We start from the raw sequence: 24,733 nt of genomic DNA on the forward strand, positions 1-24,733 counted from the left end.
TTGGGAATTATAGTCGGTCTTCCCAAGCCCCGCCCCCGATGACGCCAGTTCCGGGCCAGCGTCCTGTGCTTGGTCGGCCGTCGGCGCCCGTATCAGCTCCACGTACCCGCTATGGTGAGTACCCGTGCTTGTCCCCCACCCCAGCGTTTCCCCTCAGACTTCACTAGCTGCTACGAGCCTTTATGGCCCTTGAAATAACTGGGTCTGCCGGGGCCCACGGTGGTAGTTGCGAACTCCGTGGTCTGGGCCGTCCTGTCATCGGCCTCTCCCGGTAGGACCAGAGGGAAACTGCCCCACACAACCTTGAACCCCCGGCCCCAGCGCAGCCGCCTTTGGATACGCGCTCCCTGCACCTTCTACTTGTGCATGCATTTTGAGAACGAGGGAATTAGGCATTTTTGAAGGTTTCGAGGAAGGATTGGACCTGGGAAAGATATGAGTGACTTTGCAAATACTGTATTCCCTTAGCTGCTGTGATGTCACACTCCCCTGGTTTCCTTCTTAATTGCTGAAGCAGGTCCTCCAATCCGTATCCTAGACGTGGCGTTCAGTGCTTTTCTTTACACCCTATGCTTTCTCCAAAATTTGTATCTCCAGCTTAGAGATGTATTCTGAGCTCCAGATCCGCATATCTACTGACTGTACCTCCACTTGGACGGCTCATATGTATTTCAGACTCAGCAAGTTCAAAACTGGCTCACCATTCCCACCTCCCCTCGTCCCACACCTGCTCTTCCACCAGTGATCCCCATCTTAGTTCATTGCGCTACCATCCACCCCACTGTTGTTCATGCCAAAACCCTGGAAATCATCCTTGACATCGCCCTTTTCTCAACTCCTGAACATCTATTCACTAATCAAATGCTATGGAATCTACTTCTAAATGGCTGTCAGTCGTCACTATCTCTAACTATCCTTGTCTTTGGCACCATGAGATCTAACCATCTGCTGTGGTCTCTTAAGTGGTCTTTTAAGCAGGCCTTCACCAATCCGAGTCCCTGCCTGGAATGGGCTTGTCCACCTGCACCCCCATCTTTCCTTTGGAATTGCTCATACTCTTACGTACTTACCCCTCAGATCTCAGTTTAAATATTATTTCTTCAGAAAGGATCTCAATTCAGAAGTGTGAGGAGATTCTAGTGCATTCTCATAAGATCTCTTATGGAACTTTCACAACAACCCTGTGAAGTTGTATATTTTTCCAGTTTTACAGAAGAGAAGACAGACTTGAGTGATTAGTTACAAGGTCACACAGAAAGTAACAGCTAAATGTTGCTCTTGCCTGTCTTATAACTCTTATCTTCAGTATTTTTCAGTGCCATTAAATATTTTTTATTCAAATAGGTGCATAGTATTTAACTGACTTATTTACTTAACAGACTTGTTATTTATAGCTATTTAGGTGGGGTTTTTTGTTTGTTTGCTTTTTGCTATGATGAATAACAGTATGATAAGTGGGTAACATTCAAGCTAAATTTGTCTGAACTTTCTTGATTATTTCTTTAGGATAAATTCCAAGAAGTATAATTGGGGAAAAGGGCATGGCCTTTCAACAAGTTACAATTTATGGAAAATAAAAGCAGTCACCCTTAAAAAAATGTGACAAGGGGACTTCCCTGGCGGTCCAGTGGTTAAGACTCCTCGCCCAATGCAGGGGGCACGGGTTCGATCCCTGGTTGGGGAAGAACCCACATGCTGCGTGGCACAGCAAAAAAAAAAAAAAAAAAAAATGTGACAAGGATTTGTAAATGAGAAAAATAATAATGGTACCTACTTTGTAATGTTCTGAGGATCAAAGTAAATATATGTCCAATCATTTAGCATAGTGCCTTTTACATTTTAAGGGCTCAGTAAATGTTAGTACTTACTCATTTATTTCAAAATAGGGTTCTTACTGTGTAGTGTGGTTCTTCAGCCTGTTTGGGACATATTTTGAGTATCTGATGAAATCTTTGAAACCCCTTCCTCCTTCCCACTCCTCTCCCCCAGCAAAATGATATATGTCTTTGTCATATGTCAACTACCTGCAATGTATGGACCCAAATTAAGAACTGCTAATAGATTCCACTTTACAAGTGCTTTTTTCCCCATTTATAAGTTGCAAGCATTTTCCTATGGCATTAAATATTCTTATAAAGCATTATTTTTCATTACTGTATAATATTCATAATTATTTAATCAGTCTCCTCTTGTTGACAGGTTAACATCTGTATACCCTAATCTTTGTATGTTTTGCAAATTTCCTTAGAAATTAAATTTCTAAATGCAGAATTACTAGGCCAAGAATGTGAATATAAGGCTTTTTTTTTAATTTTTTGCATTTTGTTTTATTTATTTTTTTATACAGCAGGTTCTTCTTAGTCATCAGTTTTATACACATCAGTGTATACACGTCAATCCCAATCGCCCAATTCATCCCACCACCATCCCCACCTCCCTGCCGCTTTCCCCCCTTGGTGTGCATTCGTTTGTTCTCTACATCTGTGTCTCAATTTCTGCCTTGCAAACCGGTTCATCTGTACCATTTTTCTAGGTTCCACATACATGCGTTAATATACAATACTTGTTTTTCTCTTTCTGACTTACTTCACTCTGTATGACAGTCTCTAGATCCATCTACGTCTCAACAAATGACCCAGTTCGTTCCTTTTTATGACTAATATTCCATTATATATATGTACCACATGTTCTTTATCCATTCATCTGTTGATGGGCATTTAGGTTGCTTCCATCACCTGGCTATCGTAAATAGTGCTGCAGTGAACATTGGGGTGCATGTGTCTTTTTGAATTATGGTTTTCTCTGGGTATATGCCCAGTAGTGGGATGGCTGGATCATATGGTATTTTTATTTTTTATTTTTTTTTTTATTTTGCTGTATGCGGGCCTCTTACTGCTGTGGCCTCTCCCGTTGTGGAGCACAGGCTCCGGACGCGCAGGCTCAGCGGCCATGGCTCACGGGTCCAGCCGCTCTGTGGCATGTGGGATCTTCCCAGACTGGGGCACGAACCTGTGTCCCCTGCATCGGCAGGCAGACTCTCAACCACTGCGTCACCAGGGAAGCCCATGGTAATTTTATTTTTAGTTTTTTAAGGAACCTCCATACTGTTCTCCATAGTGGCTGTATCAATTTACATTCCCACCAACAGTGCAAGGGTGTTCCCTTTTCTCCACACCCTCTCCAGCATTTGTTGTTTGTAGATTTTCTGATGATGCCCATTCTAACTGCTGTGAGGTGATACCTCATTGTAGTTTTGATTTGCATTTCTCTAATAATTAGTGATGTTGAGTAGCTTTTCATTTGCTTCTTGGCCATCTGTATGTCTTCTTTGGAGAAATGTCTGTTTAGGTCTTCAGCCCATTTTTGGATTGGGTTGTTTGTTTTTTTAATATTGAGTTGTATGAGCTGTTTATATATTTTGGAGATTAATCCTTTGTCCGTTGATTCGTTTGCAAATATTTTCTCCCATTCTGAGTGTTGTCTTTTTGTCTTGTTTATGGTTTCCTTTGCTGTGCAAAAGCTTTGAAGTTTCATTAGGTCCCATTTGTTTATTTTTGTTTTTATTTCCATTACTCTAGGAGGTGGATCAAAAAAGATCTTGCTGTGATTTATGTCAAAGAGTGTTCTTCCTATGTTTTCCTCTAAGAGATTTATAGTGTCCGGTCTTACATTTAGGTCTCTAATCCATTTTGAGTTTATTTTTGTTATGGTGTTAAGGAGTGTTCTAATTTCATTCTTTTACATGTAGCTGTCCAGTTTTCCCAGCACCACTTATTGAAGAGACTGTCTTTTCTCCATTGTCTATCCATGCCTCCTTTGTTATAGATTAGTTGACCATAGGTGTGTGGGTTTATCTCTGGGCTTTCTATCTTGTTCCATTGATCTGTGTTTCTGTTTTTGTGCCAGTACCATATTGTCTTGATTACTGTAGCTTTGTAGTATAGTCTGAAGTCAGGGAGTCTGGTTCCTCCAGCTCCGTTTTTTTCCCGCAAGAATGCTTTGGCTATTCAGGATATTTTGTGTCTCCATACAAATTTTAAGATTTTTTGTTCTACTTCTGTAAAAAATGCCATTGGTAATTTGATAGGGATTGCATTCAATCTGTAGATTGCTTTGGGTAGTATAGTCATTTTCACAATATTGATTCTTCCAGTCCAAGAACATGGTATATCTTTGTATCATCTTTAATTTCTTTCATCAGTGTCTTATAGTTTTCTGCATACAGGTCTTTTGTCTCCCTAGGTAAGTTTATACCTAGGTATTTTATTCTTTTTGTTGCAGTGGTAAATGGGAGTGTTTCCTTAATTTCTCTTTCAGGTTTTTCATCATTAGTGTATAAGAATGCAAGAGATTTCTGTGCATTAATTTTGTATCCTGCAACTTTACCAAATTCATTGATTAGCTCTAGTAGTTTTCTGAGTATCTTTAGGATTCTCTATGTATAGTATCATATCATCTGCAAACAGTGACAGTTTTACTTCTTCTTTTCCAATTTGTATTCCTTTTATTTTTTTCTTGTCTGATTGCCATGGCTACGACTTCCAAAACTATGTTGAATAACAGTGGTGAGAGTGGACATCCTTGTCTTGTTCCTGATCTTAGAAGAAATGCTTTCAGTTTTTCACCATTGAGAATGATGTTTGCTGTGGGTTTGTCGTATATTGCCTTTATTATGTTGAGGTAGGTTCCCTCTATGCCCACTTCCTGGAGAGTTTTTATCATAAATGGGTGTTGAATTTTGTCAAAAGCTTTTTCTGCATCTGTTGAGATGATCATATGGTTTTTAGTCTTCAGTTTGTTAATATGGTGTATCACATTGATTGATTTGCATACATTGAAGAATCCTTGCATCCCTGGGATAAATCCCACTTGATCATGGTGTATGATCCTTTTAATGTATTGTTGGAGTCTGTTTGCTGGTATTTTGTTGAGGATTTTTGCATCTATAGTCATCAGTGATATTGGTCTGTAATTTTCTTTTTTTGTAGTATCTTTGTCTGGTTTTGGTATCAGGGTGATGGTGGCCTCATAGAATGAGTTTGGGAGTGTTCCTTCCTCTGCAATTTTTTGGAAGAGTTTGAGAAGGATGGGTGTTAGCTCTTCTCTAACTGTTTGATAGGATTCACCTGTGAAGCCATCTGGTCCTGGGCTTTTGTTTGTTGGAAGATTTTTAATCACAGTTTCAATTTCATTACTTGTAATTGGTCTGTTCATATTTTCTATTTCTTCCTGGTTCAGTCTTGGAAGGTTATACCTCTCTAAGAACTTTTCCATTTCTTCCAGATTGTCCATTTTATTGGCATAGAGTTGTTTGTAGTAGTCTCTTAGGGTGCTTTGTATTTCTGCAGTGTCTGTTGTAACTTCTCCTTTTTCATTTCTAATTTTATTGATTTGAGTCCTCTCCCTCTTTTTCTTGATGAGTCTGGCTAATGGTTTATCAATTTTGTTTATCTTCTCAAAGAACCAGTTTTTAGTTTTATTGATCTTTGCTATTGTTTTCTTTGTTTCTATTTCATTTATTTCTGCTCTGATCTTTATGATTTCTTTCCTTCTGCTAACTTTGGGTTTTGTTTGTTCTTCTTTCTCTAGTTCCTTTAGGTGTTAAGTTAGATTGTTTATTTGGGATTTTTCTTGTTTCTTGAGGTAGGCTTGTATAGCTATAAACTTGTCTCTTAGAATTCCTTTTGCTGCATCCCATAGGTTTTGGATGGTCGTGTTTTCATTGTCATTTGTCTCTAGGTATTTTTTGATTTCCTCTTTGATTTCTTCAGTGATCTCTTGGTTATTTAGTAACGTATTGTTTAGCCTCCATGTGTTTGTGTTTTTTACGTTTTTTTCCCTGTAATTCATTTCTAATCTCTCAGCATTGTGGTCAGAAAAGATGCTTGTTATGATTTCAATTTTCTTAAATTTACTGAGGCTTGATTTGTGACCCAAGATGTGATCTATCCTGGAGAATGTTCTGTGCGCACTTGAGAAGAAAGTGTAACCTGCTGTTTTTGGATGGAATGTCCTATAAATATCAATTAAATCTATCTGGTCTATTGTGTCATTTAAAGCTTCTGTTTTCTTATTTATTTTCATTGTGGATGATCTGTCTATTGTGTAAGGGAGGTGTTAAAGTCCCCCACTATTATTGTGTTACTGTTGGTTTCCTCTATTATAGCTGTTAGCAATTGCCTTATGTATTGAGGTGCTCCTATGTTGGGTGCATATATATTTATAATTGTTATATCTTCTTCTTGGATTGATCCCTTGATCATTATGTAGTGTTCTTCCTTGTCTCTTGTAACATTCTTTATTTTAAAGTCTATTTTATCTGATATGAGTATTGCTACTCCAGCTTTCTTTTGATTTCCATTTGCATGGAATATCTTTTTCCATCCCCTCACTTTCAGTCTGTATGTGTCCCTAGGTCTGAAGTGGGTCTGTTGTAGACAGCATATATATGGGTCTTGTTTTTGTATCCATTCAGCGAGCCTGTTTCTTTTGGTTGGAGCATTTAATCCATTCACATTTAAGGTAATTATCGATATGTATGTTCCTATGACCATTTTCTTAATTGTTTTGGGTTTGTTTTTGTCTCTTGTGTTTCCTACTTAGAGATGTTCTTTCACATTTGTTCTGGAGCTGGTTTGGTGATGCTGAATTCTCTTAGCTTTTGCTTGTCTGTAAAGGTTTTGATTTCTCCATCGAATCTGAATAAGATCCTTGCCGGGTAGAGTAATCTTGGTTGTAGTTTCTTCCCTTTCATCACTTTAAGTATATCATGCCACTCCCTTCCGGCTTGTAGAGTTTCTGCTGAGAAATCAGCTGTTAACCTTACGGGAGTTCCCTTGTATGTTATTTGTCGTTTTTCCCTTGCTGCTTTCAATAATTTTTCTTTGTCTTTAATTTTTGCCAATTTGATTCTTGTGTGTCTTAGTGTGGTTCTCTTTGGGTTTATCCTGTATGGGACTCTCAGGGCTTCCAGGACTTGGGTGGCTATTTCCTTTCCCATGTTAGCGAAGTTTTCAACTATAATCTCTTCAAATATTTTCTCAGGTCCTTTCTCTCTCTCTTCTGCTTCTGGGACTCCTATAATGCAAATGTTGTTGCGTTTAATGTTGTCCCAGAGGTCTCTTAGGCTGTCTTCATTTCTTTTCCTTCTTTTTTCTTTATTCTGTTCCGTAGCAGTGAATTCCACCATTCTGTCCTCCAGGTCACTTATCCGTTCTTCTGCCTCAGTTATTCTGCTATTGATTCCTTTTAGTGTAGTTTTCATTTCAGTTATTGTATTGTTCATCTCTGTTTGTTTCATCTCTTTAATTCTTCTAGGTCTTTGTTAAACATTTCTTGCATCTTCTCGATCTTTGCCTCCATTCTTTTTCCGAGGTCCTGGATCATCTTCACTATCATTATTCTGAATTCTTTTTCTGGAAGGTTCCCTATCTCCACTTCATTTAGTTCTTTTTCTGGGGTTTTATCTTGTTCGTTCATCTGGTACATAGCCCTCTGCTTTTTCATCTTGTCTATCTTTCTGTGAATGTGGTTTTTGTTCCACAGGCTGCAGGACTGTAGTTCTTCTTGCTTCTGCTCGTGAATATAAGGCTTTTGATTCTTATTGCCATATCACCCTATGAAGAATTCTAAGAGTTTATATTCCCACTGTCAGTGATATATTAGTTTCCTCTCATTGTCTTGACCATCACTTCTTATCATAATAGGGTCAGTGTTTTTGTCCCATTCTTAAACTAGTTATTTTCCATTGATCTTTTCATGTCATTGTTAAACCCTATATTTATTAAAACTGTAATTTAGAAATACTTTCTTAGAGCTGTGGTCCTCAACCTTTTCCCATTAGACTCATTCACATGGAGGACATTTTAAATATCCTTGTGCCTAGACCCTCCCCAGACCAATTAATCAGAATCTCCGGGGGTGTAGCCCAGGAATCAGTATTTTAAACTTCTCAGGTGATTTCAATGTGGAACAAAGGTTGAGGAACCTCTAATTTAGAATTTAGGGTGTTTTGTTTTTCTCCATAAAACAAGGAATTAACTCATGAAATAGCTTGAAAAATCAAGGTTAACTAATGCCTAAACCTAAATTCAGTTTGATTCTAATTTATATGAGGATGAGTTTTTGTTTTACAATGAAATTTTGGTTTCATTTGTCTTAGGTTATTTCAGAGACTATGGATATACTCTTCAGAATGAGAGGTGGCCTTGATCTAGCTTTTCAGCTAGCTACTCCTAATGGTAGGTCTGCCCAAATACTCTGCCTTTTTATTATAAAGTTGATTATGAAATATAGTGAGATTCTTACCATTTTGCACATGAAACTGAGAGATAGGATGAATAAACTGTCTAAGGTCATATAGTTAGTAAGTGATATAAATTGGATTTAAACTTAGACACTGTTCCCCACCACCTCTAGCCCATGGGGCTCTCTGTGCACATTAGGAAAAGGTGTCCCCTTACTTAAGAAACTTTACTGCCCTCTCAAAGAAAATTGTCACGGTAAATATAAATATCCCCCATGAGCACAACATAAAGAGGCACCCAGACTTGTACGTTGTAGACTTACAACTGTACATGACCCTGAGTCTCAAGAGCCCACCCTCTTGAATGGCATGTTGTTTAGGAATGGTAGGCAAGCTCTGTGGGAGAAAAATCAGCAGTGTGTGTTTAAACCAAATTCTAGGATGTCTTCCTGTTTCTGACTACTGCCACGAACGGAGGCAACGAATAACAGAGGAAGAAGATGAAGAGCTGTGTTTGAGATGTGTTTCATTTGCGATGCCACAGTAAGCCAAGTGCCAGCTCCCAACAGGCATTTGGTCATTTGAGCCTGAAACTTAGCGGGGAGTGGTCAGAACTGGAGAGAAGAGAACTTAATATCTCTCAAGGATGCTAGTTAATACCTTGATACTAAATGAAATCACTCAAGAAAAGCATGATCAGTGGTGTCAGGAGCCACAAAGAAGTTCAGAAAGATGAGGAATAAGCAGTGTCAGAGTTCCTTGAAGGAGATCACCAGCTGACGATTATTTACTGGCCCTTTGGAAAGAGGGAGTGAAAGCTGAATGTTCTTTTTGACCCATCCCTTCATATTAGACACTTGTTCTCAATCTTGGTCCACATTCGAATCCCCACTTCCAGACCAATTAAAGTCTCTAAGGACAGAGACTCGGGCATCAGTAAACTTTTCAGGTGACTCTCTAATGTACCATCAAGATGAGAATCATTTTGCAAGGACTAAAGCTCACTTTTAGGCCTATCTCATCAGTAAAGTATTGTTGTTCCTTAATATGTTACTGGTATGGATAAAGCCTTACATTTTACAACTTAATATAAATTGAAGGTATATTTTGCTATGAACTTATCACGAAGTATAACTAATATATTAGTCACCAGATATAATGATGTAATTTCAAATGTAAATAAGGACTACAGATACTTTTTACCTAGTGATTAATGTATTTGAGCTTTTCTTCTGACTTGATAGTATTCCTCCTCCTGTATCAAACTCTTTGAAACACTCTATGAAGGGAATCATTAATGAGGAAATTGAGGGGAAGAAGGTGCTTAACTTAAAGACATCACAATTATTTAGGTACTTTACCTCATGGTCCTTCAGGGATAAACAGAAGGTAATCCAGGAATTATGTTTGTCTTTTGTAGTGCAGCTAAAAATCTTTAAATTTGGCTTTCTGAAACATATCAGGATATCTTTTAATCTGACTTGTTACAAGTAATCTTTTCTCTACCACAATCTCAAGGTGTTTATTTATGAAGATATCAGTGTGATAGTTAAATAAGTATTTTAATCACAAGGTTAACTAGGTTTAGGATTTAGGAGTATAAAGCTAGGACAAGTATTTAAATATTGTCTTCTTCAGATATATCTATTTTATAGTTTTGACTTTGGAATCATGAAAATGTTTTTCATATTAAAAAAATTCTATAAAGTAAAAAGGAAATCCCTGAAAATGAAGTCAGACAAATATCAGGTTGATGACATAGCACACAGAGAAAAAAACTGTGACTTCACAGCACAGTACTTTGTACAGTCTTAGTGGGATATAGTCCAAGGAAGAATGGAACTATAAAGAAATTTAAATTTCATTCAGTAGTTTTATTGCTATAAGTACTAAGGTATTTTGAGAGTAATTGGAATCCTTATACATTGCTGATGGGAATATAAAATGGTGCAGTTTCTTTGGAAAACAGTTTGGCAATTCCTCAAAAAGACAGTTACCGTATGACCCAGCAATTCTTCCTAGGTGATCACCTAAGAGAATTAAAAACGTATGTCCACACAATGGAATGGGAAATGACCTCTGGTCGGGCCAGGGTTTCTTTGGGGGTGATGAAATGTTCTGGAATTAAATAGTGATGATTTTACACCTTGTCGTATACTAAAAGCAACTGAAATGTAAACATGAAACAGTGAATTTTATGGTCTATGAATTTTTTGTCAATTTTTTTTAAAAAAAGGCAAAAAAAATGTTTTTATATTATTGAATATAGGGAATGGATATTTGGGGGTCAGTTTTACTGTGCTGTACTTTTGTACGCTTGGAAGCATTCATGTTGAAAAGTTTACAATTTTTCTTATTCTATTTATGTTCTTTTAATTTAGAAATTTTTGTCAAGAAAGCACTAAAACATATGTTGAGTGACCTATCAACCAAGCTTTCTTCAAATGCACTTGTGTTCAGAATCTGCCACAGTTCAGTGCACATATGGCCTAACAGTGACATGAACACCATTCCAGGAGAACTGACTGATAGTTCCACCTGTAAGAACATAATGCGCTTTATTCAGTGAGTATGCTTGAAGATGGCTAGAAGTGTTTTCACAACGTCATTTCGTATGGTAAACATCTTTGTGTATTAAAAATTTAGATTTGGACAGGAAGAAGATACAAAACGAAAATTCATGAGGAAGAAAGACAAAAAGTTGTCAGACATGGTAAGCAAATCACCTGTCTTCTTAGTGATAAAAATGTTCAATCCTTGAATTTGGAGTTGAGTGAGATCTTAGAAATTACTTAACCCAACTTTCTTAATTTTTTTACAGATCAGATTATTCAGGTCCAGAAAAATTAAATGTCTTGCCAGAGGTTATATCTCTGGTGTACATATCTAAACTTTTGTCCCATTATAATATATATCTTAAATGGGTTTTTTGGATGCCTTGTTTGCTCCCACAGAAATAAAACAGCTTGAGTCCGCTTACAAATTATTTTAAAACAAATAAAAAGGCGTCATTCTGAAACATGACAGTGACACATTATGCTATATGAGGTAGTAAATAATAAATGATTTACTTTTCTTCACACTGTTTCGGTTCTGTTGATTTTTGAACCAGTACTATTGAGTACCTGCCACGTGCCACAAACTTTGCCAGATATTGGAGATGAAAAATGGAGCTGCTGCTTCAAGGCAGGAAGTTGTACAAAGTTAGTATACCTTTAGTGTTTTTCCAGACTAGTAAGGAAAATAGAGTGGATGTGAGGTTGGAGATGTGGGCAGGGACCACTCAGGAGAAGCCAAACCAAAACGTAGCTACGATAATAAAGAGGAGGGAGTGTTTAGGGGATTGAATAGGTTATATCTGGAAACTAATTGGATGTGGGATGACCAGCTTCTTGCTTGGGTAAAGATGGAAGATGGGGAAGACATGAGGTCAGTTTCGGTCACATTATGTTTTAGACAGCAGTGAGGAGTCCACATGAGCTGTTAGATTTATAAATGTGGAGTGTGTACAAAAAAACTGTGGGCTGTGGATAAGGATTTGAGAATTACCAGTCATTGGAGCTTGACATTTTGAGGGATACAGGTCAGTTCTTTTGTAGGATGTTCCTCAGTTTGGGTTTGGGTTTGTTTTAGGCTTCCTCGTGATAGATTCATGTGTTCATTGTTGGTAGGAATACCACAGAAGTAATGTGTGTCCTTCTCAGCACGTCATATGAAAGAAGCATATGCTCAGTTTGTTCTTGTATTAGTGATGTTAACTTTGATCATTTAATGTGGTATCTGCCAGTGTTCTCCACGGTGAGGGTACTATTTTTTGCCCTTAAAAGTAGTAAGTATTTTGTGGGAAGATACCTTGAGTTTATATATATATATCCTGTTCCTCATCAAGTTTTCACCCATCACTTCTAACATCAATTGATAATTTTTGCCAGAATCTAGCATTAATCTGATGGTTGCAAAATAGTGATTTTTCTAAGTCTATCATTTCCTTTTACATTTATTAGATGACATTATACTGTGAGGGGGACATTTTCCATTTCCCTGTTTGTTTATTAACTGCATGGAAGCATGGATTCCTATTTTATGCAAAGAGTTATCTGTTACTGTTACTGTCTTTAGTTATTTTGATGCTCACATTTTCTAAGATTTGGCCAATAGAAACATCATGCTGGCTCCAGTGTCCTCTTGACACCATATTTTTGAGTACTTGCTACTTTCTTCCACAGGATGTTCCAGACACATCTTGTACTTGCCCTGTTCTAGCTCAGGAATCAGCCATTTCCCCAAGGAACACACACATGTATATATACATACTATACATATATAACACATACATCCATATTTATCTGTGTAAATCATATTATACCTCCAGTTCTACTTCAGCCTCACACAATTCCTGACCTTTTCCCAGTGAGAAACCTGGCTTCCAGTACTCTTAATACTTTGCTAAATTTGTTTAATATACAGAAATCATTTTCAGAATTGTCTTCCCATACCACTATCAAAATCAAACCTACTAATAGAGTTCAATATTTTTTTATAGTTTTTTATGTCTTTAGACCACAGGTATATAGTCATAATATATGTTTAAAAGTTGCTTCAGTGTGTGGTTATTGTATCTTGTTCATTTGATTTGTTTTGTTTTGTTTTGAAATTTTTAAATGTATACAAAAGTAGAGAAAATAGTTAAATGAAGCCTGGTGAACCTAACTTTAACGTTTACCAGTACGTGATCAATCTGATTTCACCTTTACTTCCCACTCACTCTCCCCTTCTCCTCAGATTATTTTGAAGCAGGGAAGATTTTTTCTTTAAGCTAAGATTTGTGCTTTTCAATAATTTACTGTAATATAGCTTATATGGTCCTTAAAAAGTCCTTTTACTTACCTTTTATATTATTGTTGGATGTTCTACAAGTTAACTTTTACTGTTTATCTTTATAGCATCAAATAGTAAATATAGATCTTATGCTGGAAATGTCAACCCCTCTGGCAGCTGTAACACCCATCATTGAAAGAGAAAGCGGAGGACACCACTATGTTAATATGACTTTACCAGTCGATGCAGTTGTACCTGTTGCTCCAGAAGAAACGTGGGGAAAGTAGGTATTTTCTAATACTACTGCCACGTTTAAATGAGGACCCTCTCCCAAAGTAATCAGAGCTCATTTTAAATTATCATATAGGCATATTCAGGGTTGTTGTTGTTTTTACTATGATTTACTCTTTGTTTATTATTAAACTAAGAGTCATCTAGTAATTAGATGTTTATTGGAGGAAGTAGAGTAATATGCAAAACCTGTAGGGTTTTCCCTTTATCTACACAGAGGAAATTTAGTTTATTTAACATTTAACTTTGCATTTTTTAGACTTCCTTTAATAAACCTGGTCCAATCGAGGATACATTAGGAATATAGTCACTCGACACTTTCATGTATCATAAACTACTATAACTTCTGTTAATGCACTTGTATATTTTTCCCCCCCTCAGAGTTCGTAAACGTCTGGTTGATGCAATTCATAATCAACTAACTGATATGGAAAAATGCATTTTGAAATACATGAAAGGAACATCTATCGTGGTCCCTGAACCACTGCACTTTTTATTACCAGGGGAAAAAAATCTTGTAACAATTTCATATCCATCAGGAATTCCAGATGATCAGCTGCAGGCCTATAGAAAGGTGAAACCAATTCATTTTTTCTTAAAAAAAAAATACAGCTATCATTCATTTTGTGTTTAATTATGTGTTTCTAATAAATGGACATTGTTTTGTGATTTAATTTTAAAGTGTGGACGCAGACTATTAGCTTTACACCTTATTTAACTTCTGTTCTATAACTTTTTAAAGTATTATTAATAAAAAAATACTTTGCTAAACCATATGTAACATTTTAATTTCATATGTTCAGTGTAGTTCATATGTTATTTTTCTGTAATGAAATTTAGAACTGAAAAGATGCTTACATGCCTGGAGCAGCTGATGAGTGTTATTCCTTTTCTCTTCCGTTACTTCCAGATTTGTGAAAGAGACAAGATTAGAGTCTGAGAAGGGAAATTAGGATTTATGCTGTTTCTAATTAGGATTTATAGTATTACTCCATCCCCCACGTCCCAGGGTTATTTGGGTTTTATTAGAGGCATTTTGAAGAAAACATGATCAGCATTCAAAGAAATGAGATTTCTTGGCACAATGACTGGTTTGGGAGTACATATTTTTGATGTGTGGCCTTGCCTGGCATCCATCAAATTATACCATGGGACTATCTTCCCAGTTTCTTCTGTCCCTGAAAAGAGATATAACAATGTAACCCTCTGTACCTCTCTGTAAGTGCCAGATGAATTGATTTGCAGAGGCAACAGTTACATAAGCTAGTGATCCCATTCAAACTGCTAGAATACATAGGAAATAGCAGAAGAAGATGTCAGACTTTTCAAAGTAACTATTAACATGTTTTTAACATTCAGGAATATATTGCCTTTTAAACATATATGTGTATTTTTATTCTGATGCCGTATTGGTTGGTTTCATGCCACCAATCTCTATAATTTAATCACTACCCCTTATATTTGTTAAGTACTCTAAGCATGATTTTTAAAAAATATTTTGATATAATTATATCATTGTTAATTATAATTTACTCATTTATGAGGCTGTTTCAAAACCAGTCTTTAGCCTGGATGTATTTTAATAGAGTGTGTTATAGTGAGTAATTTTAAATAATCTCAGTTCTCTGACTCTAACGAATTATTATCATTTTTCTACATTCCCTTCCAGTTTCTATCCATATACATAGATAAACAAAAATAAATCATTTTTGGTTTTAGTTTAAATCTCACTTTCTTTGACCTTAGTGAATTAAATCATAAGTGAGTTGGATAACATTTATAACCAATATATAGTAAATTTTCTGTTTTGTATCTAGTTTGAGTTTATTTATTGACTAAATCATTTAACTTTTTTTCTCTTCTTTCCTCTTGATTCTGATTTCATTTAGGAGTTACACAATCTCTTCAATCTGCCTCATGACAGACCTTATTTCAAAAGGTCTAATGCTTATCACTTTCCAGATGAACCATACAAAGATGGTTACATTAGAAATCCACATACTTATCTCAATCCACCTAACATAGAGACTGGTATGGTGAGTTTAGTAATTTTTATGTGAGTCAATTGATCATAAGTGTCATTAGTTGTTTTTTGTCTGTACCCAGTGGAAGTTGTAAGGATCAATTCATAACGGGTATCATCGTCCCTAAAACATACTTTGCCACCCTTTTCTTTTAATGATCATTGCTTAAGACAGCAGTAATTCACAGTGGTCTAAAAAGGTTAGGAATAGATAGTGTGTAGCACATTTCTCTTACTAAAATTCCATTCCTTAATTTCTTTAAAGGCTTGTCCCATTTGATTTCCATTCTGAACCTGAGAAATCATGCTAATTAAGGGCATATTTCTACACAACTCACACTGTAGGAAAAGGCTAATAAAGCACTACATGTTTCCTGTACACACATACCTAGTTGTAAGGGGTAGATCTTTTCACTAAAGGTAGCTCAGAAAAGGAGTGTGGGGGAAGGGTTCCTCTAAGGATGCATGCAGGCTAGTAAGAGAGGATCTCATGGGCAACCAAGAATAGGAATCGTACAGCTGGGCCTCTTAGAACAAAGCAGCGCTGTGGCTGGCCTCGGTCTCAAGGCGTACTCTCACTCCTTGATGGCATTCCTCAGCTTTCTTTGGGGGTGCTTTTGATCCTAACTGGCCTGTTCCTTCCCTTTACTCTACTTTTCTCAGCCTCGTCTTCTGTTTCCTCATTTTTTCAGCCTGACATAACTTTTCCTACTCTCCCTCAGAGCTGCTCATTGCATGCATTGTTTCAGCTTCATTCCTTGCACTTACTGCCTGATTCACTCTGCACCTCTCAATTCAAATTCCCATAAGAGAAAACTTGATTGGCCCATCTTGTCATGGCATTTATTCAATACCTGCTGAGCCTCCAGGTGCTTTGTAAGGAAATCTTAAGAATTAAAGATGAGTACGGGATACAACGTTGACCCTAGGGCAGTTAGGGGCCTGCTTCCGGTTCTGGCCATCAGCATGCACTTGGGACAGCAGCTTCACCTGCGAGAGCTGTGGGCAGACCAGCTTTGCATAGAACAGCTCTGGCTGGGCACTCACCGTTACATGCATACAAATGAGACTTTAGTCAACATTTCAGTGACATTGAATGATTTCACTTATTTTGCTTATATGGGAGGAAATCTTGAGAGAACTGTTCCTGATTGAAAATCTTGTTCTGTCACAGTCATAGAATCATAGAATAGGAAATACAAAACTTAGAGTCTCTAACAAGCAACATAACTCTTGATAGTTTTCCCGTAGATTATTACATAAATGTTTTCTCTCTCAGATTATATTTGGAACTCTTCTAGGGTAAGCATTATATCATATATTCATTTTTCATTCCTAATAGTTCTTTACTAAGCGCCGGGACACTCAGAAGGTACTGAATAAATACTGATTGTTTTTTGACAATGAAATGGGTTGGTTATCTGTATTGCAAAAATGCAAGAAGCATTTATATATTTCTTAATATTTATTATATGATACTTAATGTGTGCATGTAACATACATGTAAGTTATAAAGCACAGTAAAGAAATCAATATTGGAGAGCTCCCTGCCCCATTTAAGAACTAGGATGTGGCCAGTCTGACTGTGTTCTCCTTCCTATCCACTCCTCTGCCTCCCCGACACCCAGGAGGAACTATTATACTGAGTTTTGGGTTCATCATTCACTTCGCTTTCTTTTAATAGTTTCACCATATATGTATATATTCTCTCAACAGTGTTGCTTTTAGTCTTGCTTGATTTTGAGTTTTACCAAAATGGTGTCATTCTGTGTATAGTCTTCTGCAACTTGCTTTTTCACTCAGTATCATGTAGCTAAGATTTATCCATGGTATTGTGTATAACTGTAGTTCAGTTATCTTTATTGCTGGATAATATACCTTGGTATCATTTTTTCCCCCAGGTTGTTTTGCTATTTAGACAACCCTGCTATGAACGTTACTGTACATGTCTCTTGTTACATATATGCAACAATGTCAACAATTTGCTGTATTTGCTTCATTTCTCCTTTTTTCCCCTTGAGCCATTTCAAAGAAAATTACAGGCATCATGCTATTTACTCCTAAATACTTCCAGCGCAAATCTCCAAACAATATTAGATTTGCATTCATGATAGTTTGGTTATGATTATTATTTTTTATTCTCTGCTGGATTTAGTTTGCTAATATTTTATTAAGATTGTTGCATCTGTGTTGATGAATGATATTGTCTTATAATTTTCTTTTCTCATACTGTTCTTACTTTACTTTTGTATCAGTAGTATACTGGCTCATTGAAAGAGTTGGGGAGTATTTCCTCTTCTTTAAAAAATTTTTTATAAGGAACTAAATAAAGTAAGTCTAGCTCCAGGAATAGTAAAATGACTCGGTATGTGTATGTGTAATATAATATATACATCTATCTTAAGTTAATATTTTACTATGTTTCTTCTTTTTATATAGATTTCTGTGGTCCAGGGCATATATGGTTACCATCATTATATGCAGGATCGGATCGATGACAATGGCTGGGGCTGTGCTTATCGGTCTCTGCAGACTATCTGCTCTTGGTTCAAACACCAGGGATACACAGAGAGATCCATTCCAACACACAGAGAAATTCAGCAGGTACAGAACATGCCATTTTGAATTGTAATCAGTTGGATGTTTCATTAACCCTTAATATACCATTAATAATTATTCCTACCTCATGGTGCAGACTTATTTCTGTTTTGAAGAAAAAAGTATAAATACTGGTAATCAGGGAAAATGCCCTAAATGTAATTTTTAATAGCTGTCTTGTGTATGGATCTTTTTGTATTTTTAAATACACAAAGGCTCTAGTTGATGCTGGGGACAAACCAGCAACATTTGTCGGATCACGGCAGTGGATTGGATCTATCGAGGTGCAGCTGGTACTGAACCATTTGATTGGTATAACTTCAAAAATACTTTTTGTCAGGTAAGGACACTTTAAGAAATCTGAGAAATCATTTCAAAGAGAATTTGTCATTTTTATTAAAAGAAAAAGCGCATTTTCCCCCACATTTGTTGTCACTCTTTTCTCTTCCTCCACATTGCCTCCTTGCTTTATAAATCTCATGTTTCTAGCCCTAAATTTTTTTGTTATTTTTTAGAAGATATTTGAGTTTATGAGTGAACTTTGTGGTATCTGCTTATATGCTCTAGGCCTAATCTTAGTCTGGAAGAGGAAAACTTGCAAATATGTCAGTTTTGAGTAGAGTTACAGAAAGTCTAGTTTTTTTGTTCTTCTTTTTATTTAGTTTTTTATTTTATTTTTTGGCTGTGTTGGGTCTTCATTGCTGTGCTTGGGCTTTCTCTAGTTGTGGTAAGCAGGGGCTACTCTTCATTGCAGTGCATGGGCTTCTCATTGCGGTGGCTTCTGTTGTTGTGGAGCACGGGCTCTAGGCGCACGGGCTTCAGTAGTTGCAGCACATGGGCTCAGTAGTTGCGGTGCGCGGGCTCTAGGGAGCGCAGGCTCAGTAGTTGTGGCGCACAGGCTTAGTTGCTCTGCGGCATGTGGGATCTTCCCAGACTAGGGATCGAACCCATGTCCTGTGCATTGACAGGCAGATTCTTAACCACTGCACCACCAGGGAAGTCCCCAGAAAGTCTAGTTTTTTAATGCTTAAGGCAGAGACGTCTTGAAAGGAAAAAATCAAATGTTGATCTATGACTGACCTTTTTGTTTATCTCCTACTCTTTTTCTTCCTAAGGTTTTAATAAATTAATAATGTGTCCAAATAATACATTCATTTTATCTTTCCCAATATATTTTAATCACAATTCTAGTATTAAAATATGAGCAAGTATTAATATAAGATTTATATCTATGACCATCACTAGCTTACTCCTTATTTATGAGCTTATGTTTTCAATACATTTTCTATTACAACAGCCTTGCTAACTATAGTGTTATTATTTTTATTGTCCAAGTACTTTAATATCTCTGATTTCACAATTGCAGTTTGGATTGGCTGTGGAAATCAGTGCTAACAAATAAGTGATAGATTAGTGAAGCGTATGGTGATTAAAAAGTGAGTTTTGGCACAGCAAAACATTGTTCATATATTCCCAACTATCTTAGAAATAGTTCATCTGATAGAAAATGGTTTCTTTCTAGCCAAGGTTCTGAAATGGCCTCTCAGGGACGGGAACTGGTTAATCATTTCCAGAGTGAAGGAACGCCAGTAATGATCGGTAAGGTGTTTGGATATCTCGGGTTCTTTTGGTAGAGTGGAGAGTATGTGAAACTTATGGTTAATAAAAATATGTAATGGCATATAAAATCAGTCATTTTTAAACACATTAAAATTAGCTTTTACATCATGCATACTTCCTCTGGATATTATTTTAAAATTTCCAAGGCCAGGAGGAAAGTTACAAAAAAGATAATAACCAGAAGTAGTAAAGGCTAAGAAGAGAAATGATAACTGTGTTCAAATACTTGAAGAGTTGAGAGCAGAATGGAAAAGAGGCAGTGGTCACTGAGCTGAGCATTGTAAGTCATGGCTAGCACTAACTTGGCTGGCTGTGTGACATTATGCAAATTGCTTAACCTCTCGGGCTTTATTTGTAAAATAAGAGGATTGGATTAGCTAATCTAAAGATTCACGATTCTGTGAGAAATAAGACTTGTCCTGTGATGACAGAAGGCAAGGTAAGACTGGTGTGTAAGAAATGCGGGTAGGCAGATTTCAGCAAAATACAGAAAGTATTGAAAGAGTAGCTGGGCAGCACCATTGGAGGTACTCAGAGCAGAGGCAGCATTGCCCAGCTGCTGAGAGGGGTACCAACAGCAGTGATTGTTACTCTGTTGGGTGGAGTTTAGACCGTCTGTGGCCCTTTTTAAATCCAGTCTAGGTAATTCCATGGATATTGCAGTGAAATATAAACCTAATATGATTATAGATACAATTGTTTCTTTTCTGTCTTAAAGATGTAATTTTATCTTTTCAGAGTATATTTGACATTGTGTCATTTACAGTGTACGCCAGTTGATTTTAATGCTGTTAGATCAATTAATAGGCAAAATAATCTTTTTCAATTGAAATTGAATGGGAAGTTGAGATTAATATATGCCCTCTCATTTCATATTTCCTCTTCAATAGGGGGAGGAGTTTTGGCCCACACAATACTAGGAGTTGCATGGAATGAGATTACAGGACAGATAAAATTTCTGATTTTAGATCCGCATTATACAGGCGCTGAAGATCTACAAGTTATTTTAGAAAAGGTAAGTGTCTGTTTAACACAAATTTAGATACAAGGCAAAGAACCCAGAACCAAAGGATAGAAAACTGGCAGCTAACAGAAAGATGGATTATGAACTGAGGGCAGGGGTCCTCACTGTAAGGAGGGATTCTAAGGCTGTGATGAGTAACTGTCTCTCTAGATACAGAGGACAAGGGGGAACTAAAGTAAATTGTGAAAGACAAAATTTAGCTTAGATTTATCAAGACTTTCTCAGTTATTAAACTTAATAGAATGCGAAACTCATAAATATATTCCTCTGGAGGCTTACAGCTTTGCATAAATATAAATATAGTGAAATATATCAATGCCTTGAAATAGAGTGGAGTATATAACCTTTATAATTTTAGAATTAACCAGAAATTAGTTAAGCAGTATGCTGGACATTATGGAGGCTTGACTGCCTTTAATTTATTTACATATAACTTCATCTCATTCTATGAAGGAGTTATATTTGAAACATTTAAGAGTATTTGTTGATGCTTAAACTACCAGCTAAAGAAGGTATAAATTTAAGTTAATATATAGGCAACTAATTCAGACTTAGTACTGAGTTTTCATGAGAAATTAGTACTAAATTTTCATGAAACTCAGTACTAAATCTTTAGGAGGGAAGTGTTATAAGACATAATTAACCTGAGTTTTAAATAAGTTTTATATTCTTTGCCAAATATATTAAAATTACAAAGAATGCATACAGCCTTTCCAGCTATAAGCCAATGAATATATCCTATCCACTACCCTTCATTTTTGTCATGTTGTCACTTAAGTCAATATCATTAGTACCCATAAAAAGGTTTCTCTGCTCTTTTTTTTTTTTGGCTGCGTTGGGTCTTGGAGCTCACAAGGCTGCTCCTGCAGAGGCATCACTTACAGACAGTGAAAGGAAAGCAGGGCATGTTCCAGGAGCTGTGGCAGTTTTAACATGATTAGAGTTGGTGAAGCGGTGTGGCTGATAGCTGGAGGGACAGGCAGGAGGTGAATCGGGGATGGGGGATGGGTGCCGGGAGCCAGGCAGAGGAGCCAGGCATTCAGATTTTATCTTAAAGGCAGTGAGACGCCTTAGGATTTTAATGAGAGGCATAATACAGATAAGAAAATTACTTCTTTTTGGCTGGCTTGACGGATTTTGGACTAAATGGAATTATCTAGGTAGGGTTTTCTGATGCGATTAGATAGAGTAAGGCATTGTCCCTGCTTGCCTTCTCTGAGAACTGCACTCTCCTTTGCTAGTGTTTTTTTTTTTTCTTTTTAAGCATTAACTTGAGATGTCTGTTTTTTGTGATTAGCAATAATCTTTTTTTTAAAATTATTTTATTTTTGGCTGCCTTGGGTCTTCGTTGTTGCACGCAGGCTTTCTGTAGTTGCAGCGAGCGGGGGCTACTCTTCATTGCGGTGGGCGGGCTTCTCATTGCAGTGGCTTCTCTTGTTGCGGAGCACAGGCTCTAGGTGTGTGGGCTTCAGTAGTTGTGTCTTATGGGCTCTAGAGCGCAGGCTCAGTAGTTGTGGCACACGGGCTTAGTGGTTCCGCGGCATGTGGGATCTTCCCGGACCAGGGCTCGAACCTGTGTCCCCTGCCTTGGCAGGCGGATTCTTAATCACTGCACCACCAGGGAAGCCCTCCTTTGCTAGTTATATTTCTGTAGAACTTTATAATAGCAAAAACCCTTTGCTCTCTTCACACATGCAAGAAACCTTGAGGCCAAGGCCGGGCCATCAGTAGAAGTGCTGTTGACTCTCACATGACTCAAGAATCTAAGGCACTGTCTTATTAGTCCATCCCGGCTACTCTAACAGAATACCATAGACTGGGTGGCTTATAACAACGAATTTATTTCTCACAGTTCCGGAGGCTGGGGAATCCAGGATCAAAGTGCTGGCCAATTTGGTGGGTGGTGAGGCCCACTTTCTAGTTCAAAGATGGTAGTTTTTTTCACTGTCCTCACATGGTGGAAGGGATGAGGGAGCTCTCTGGGCCCTCTTTTAATGAGGGCACTAATCCCATTTGTGAGGGCTCTACCCTCATAACCCAGTCACCTCCAAATACCATCACATTGGGGATTAGGGTTCAACATACGAATCTTGGACACATTCAGTCTATGGCAGGGGCCAGAGGGCCATTTGCACCTTTGCCTGACCTCTGTTTACCCACTTGGGGAGCTTTCCTGTTTGAAGTTCCCAAGCCAGTCACCTCAAAGGAAAGAAGTCTGGCTCCCCTACTGACTCCCCCAGTTTCTGGTTTGGGTACCCTCTCTACCCACCTCTCTGGGGAACAATTTGAGTCTGGTTACCTGGAGATGGCCCACATGTGTGAAAAGACCACAGAAAGATTAAAACAGAGAAAGTATAAGCCTTGTTTCTATTTATTATTAAGAAAACAGATTTTAGGACATGAAATTCATTAGAGAAAGTTTTGCTGAAAAAAATGAGATGATAAAAAAAAGTTTATGTAAAGAAACACTTCTCAACGATAATAAACCAAACTTAATGGTGGTTACCTGTGGGGGGCGGGCAGGACTGGTGGAGGATTTTTTTTAACTTTTACTTTTCACCTCATTTGAACTTTATATGTATCTTTATTTCTGCAATCAGAAGAATAAAAATGAAAAACCTAGTGCTTCCCTGGTGGCACAGCAGTTAAGAATCTGCCTGCCAATGCAGGGGACACGGGTTCGAGCCCTGGTCAGGGAGGATCCCACATGCCGTGGAGCAACTAAGCCCATGTACCACAACTACCAAGCCCGTGCTCTAGAGCCCACGAGCCACAACTACTGAAGCCCGCGTGCCTAGAGCCCATGCTCCACAACAAGAGAAGCCACCGCAATGAGAAGCCCGCGCACCGCAACAAAGAGTAGCCCCTGCTCGCCACAACTAGAGAAAGCCCATGTGCAGCAACGAAGACCCAGTGCAGCCCAAAATAAAACAAATAAATTTATTAAAAAAAGAAAAAAAAAGAAAAACCTAAAGAGCATCTCTACTCAACCCTCCCACCTCCACACTGAAAAACAGACTAACACACCATCTTCTCCTGTAGGAACTATGACCTTTGACTTCAGGTCGCTGCCAGAATGCCCAGCAGCTTCCCAGTTAGGTAGGGTAAGGGGTAAAACTACTACCTGTCACTCACATGGTGGCATTTTGAATCCTCACTAGTCTCCTCACAAGTATTTGCAAACAAAGCATTTCATTTCAGAATGATGTAACACAGACAAGTCGTGAGCTGGGTCTTTAAGAAAATATTGATAAATCAATGGCCTTAGAAGAAATTTGATAAACTTCTATTCACAATGAGATTTTGTTCGAAAGCAATTTTCTCTGCTGGGGAAAAGGATTAATACTGACATAAAATTGCAAAGTGGCATGATTACAGCCTGAGGAAAACGAAGGGCATAGAATGCAACTCCAAGGGCAATCTCAGATTTCTCACTGCCACGTATCACAGCTGAGATGCCACTGCTGGGAAATCGGGATCAAGGCAGTGGCCAGTTTGGTGGCTCCCCACTTTCTAGTTCAGTCTTTTTCACTGTCTGTAGTCTTGTTATGGACAGATGCCAGTTAAACTATCACATGCCATCGACTGCCAGAATTATAAAACTATGCATCTTAAAATCAATAAAATGTGGCACTGAGTAACAGTACCATAATGAAGCTTTTCATTTTTAATGATTCCTATGATTAAATATCATAGAATTCTGTCTGAAATGGAACCAAATAAGCTACTTTTCTATGCTTTACAGGAACTCAAATATTTGAATTATATAGGTATTTAGAGCCTTATTCCAAGACCCTGCTGACAGAGCAGGATTGTAAAATGTTACAGTTTCAATCATGTAGCCCTATAACTTTGTAAAAGGTTTTCCTTTCCCTTCTCCCAAATCTAGGGCTGGTGTGGATGGAAGGGTCCAGACTTTTGGAACAGCGATGCTTACTATAACTTATGTCTTCCTCAGCGACCAAATACTATTTAAAATATCTTGGACTCAAAGACTGTAGTAAAGTTGTACTTTATAAATTTGTTGATAAAGAATAAATTTAATTTCAAATTGAATCCTGGGTGTAGTTTGATGGTTTCTATGATTGTTTTGTAAAGGTTGTAAGTATTACAC

General features: G+C 37.5%; 1 protein-coding gene across 5 annotated transcripts; it reads left to right on the forward strand.

Moving 5' to 3' along the window:
• Positions 1–14: 14 nt before the first annotated feature.
• Positions 15–24,675, forward strand: UFSP2 (UFM1 specific peptidase 2). 5 transcript variants are annotated; one of them, XR_007474644.1, is made up of 13 exons: positions 15–114; positions 8,162–8,240; positions 10,627–10,810; positions 10,892–10,958; positions 13,189–13,346; positions 13,736–13,928; positions 15,244–15,390; positions 17,817–17,981; positions 18,191–18,315; positions 19,498–19,574; positions 20,486–20,610; positions 23,220–23,718; positions 24,509–24,675. XR_007474644.1 is itself a non-coding variant. In XM_033409263.2 (12 exons), the coding sequence occupies exons 1-12, from the start codon at positions 2,793–2,795 to the stop codon at positions 24,593–24,595; spliced, it is 1,683 nt and encodes a 560-aa protein (XP_033265154.2). In that variant the 5' UTR covers positions 173–2,792; the 3' UTR covers positions 24,596–24,675. The 5 variants fall into 5 exon arrangements, 1 of the variants encoding a protein (XP_033265154.2); XR_007474643.1 differs by lacking the exon at positions 15–114 and adding an exon at positions 169–3,068; XM_033409263.2 differs by lacking the exons at positions 15–114; positions 23,220–23,718 and adding an exon at positions 173–3,068.
• The last annotated feature ends 58 nt before the right edge of the window (positions 24,676–24,733 follow it).

Source organism: Orcinus orca, chromosome 21 (assembly GCF_937001465.1).
Source record: "Orcinus orca chromosome 21, mOrcOrc1.1, whole genome shotgun sequence".
Lineage (NCBI taxonomy): Eukaryota > Metazoa > Chordata > Mammalia > Artiodactyla > Delphinidae > Orcinus > Orcinus orca.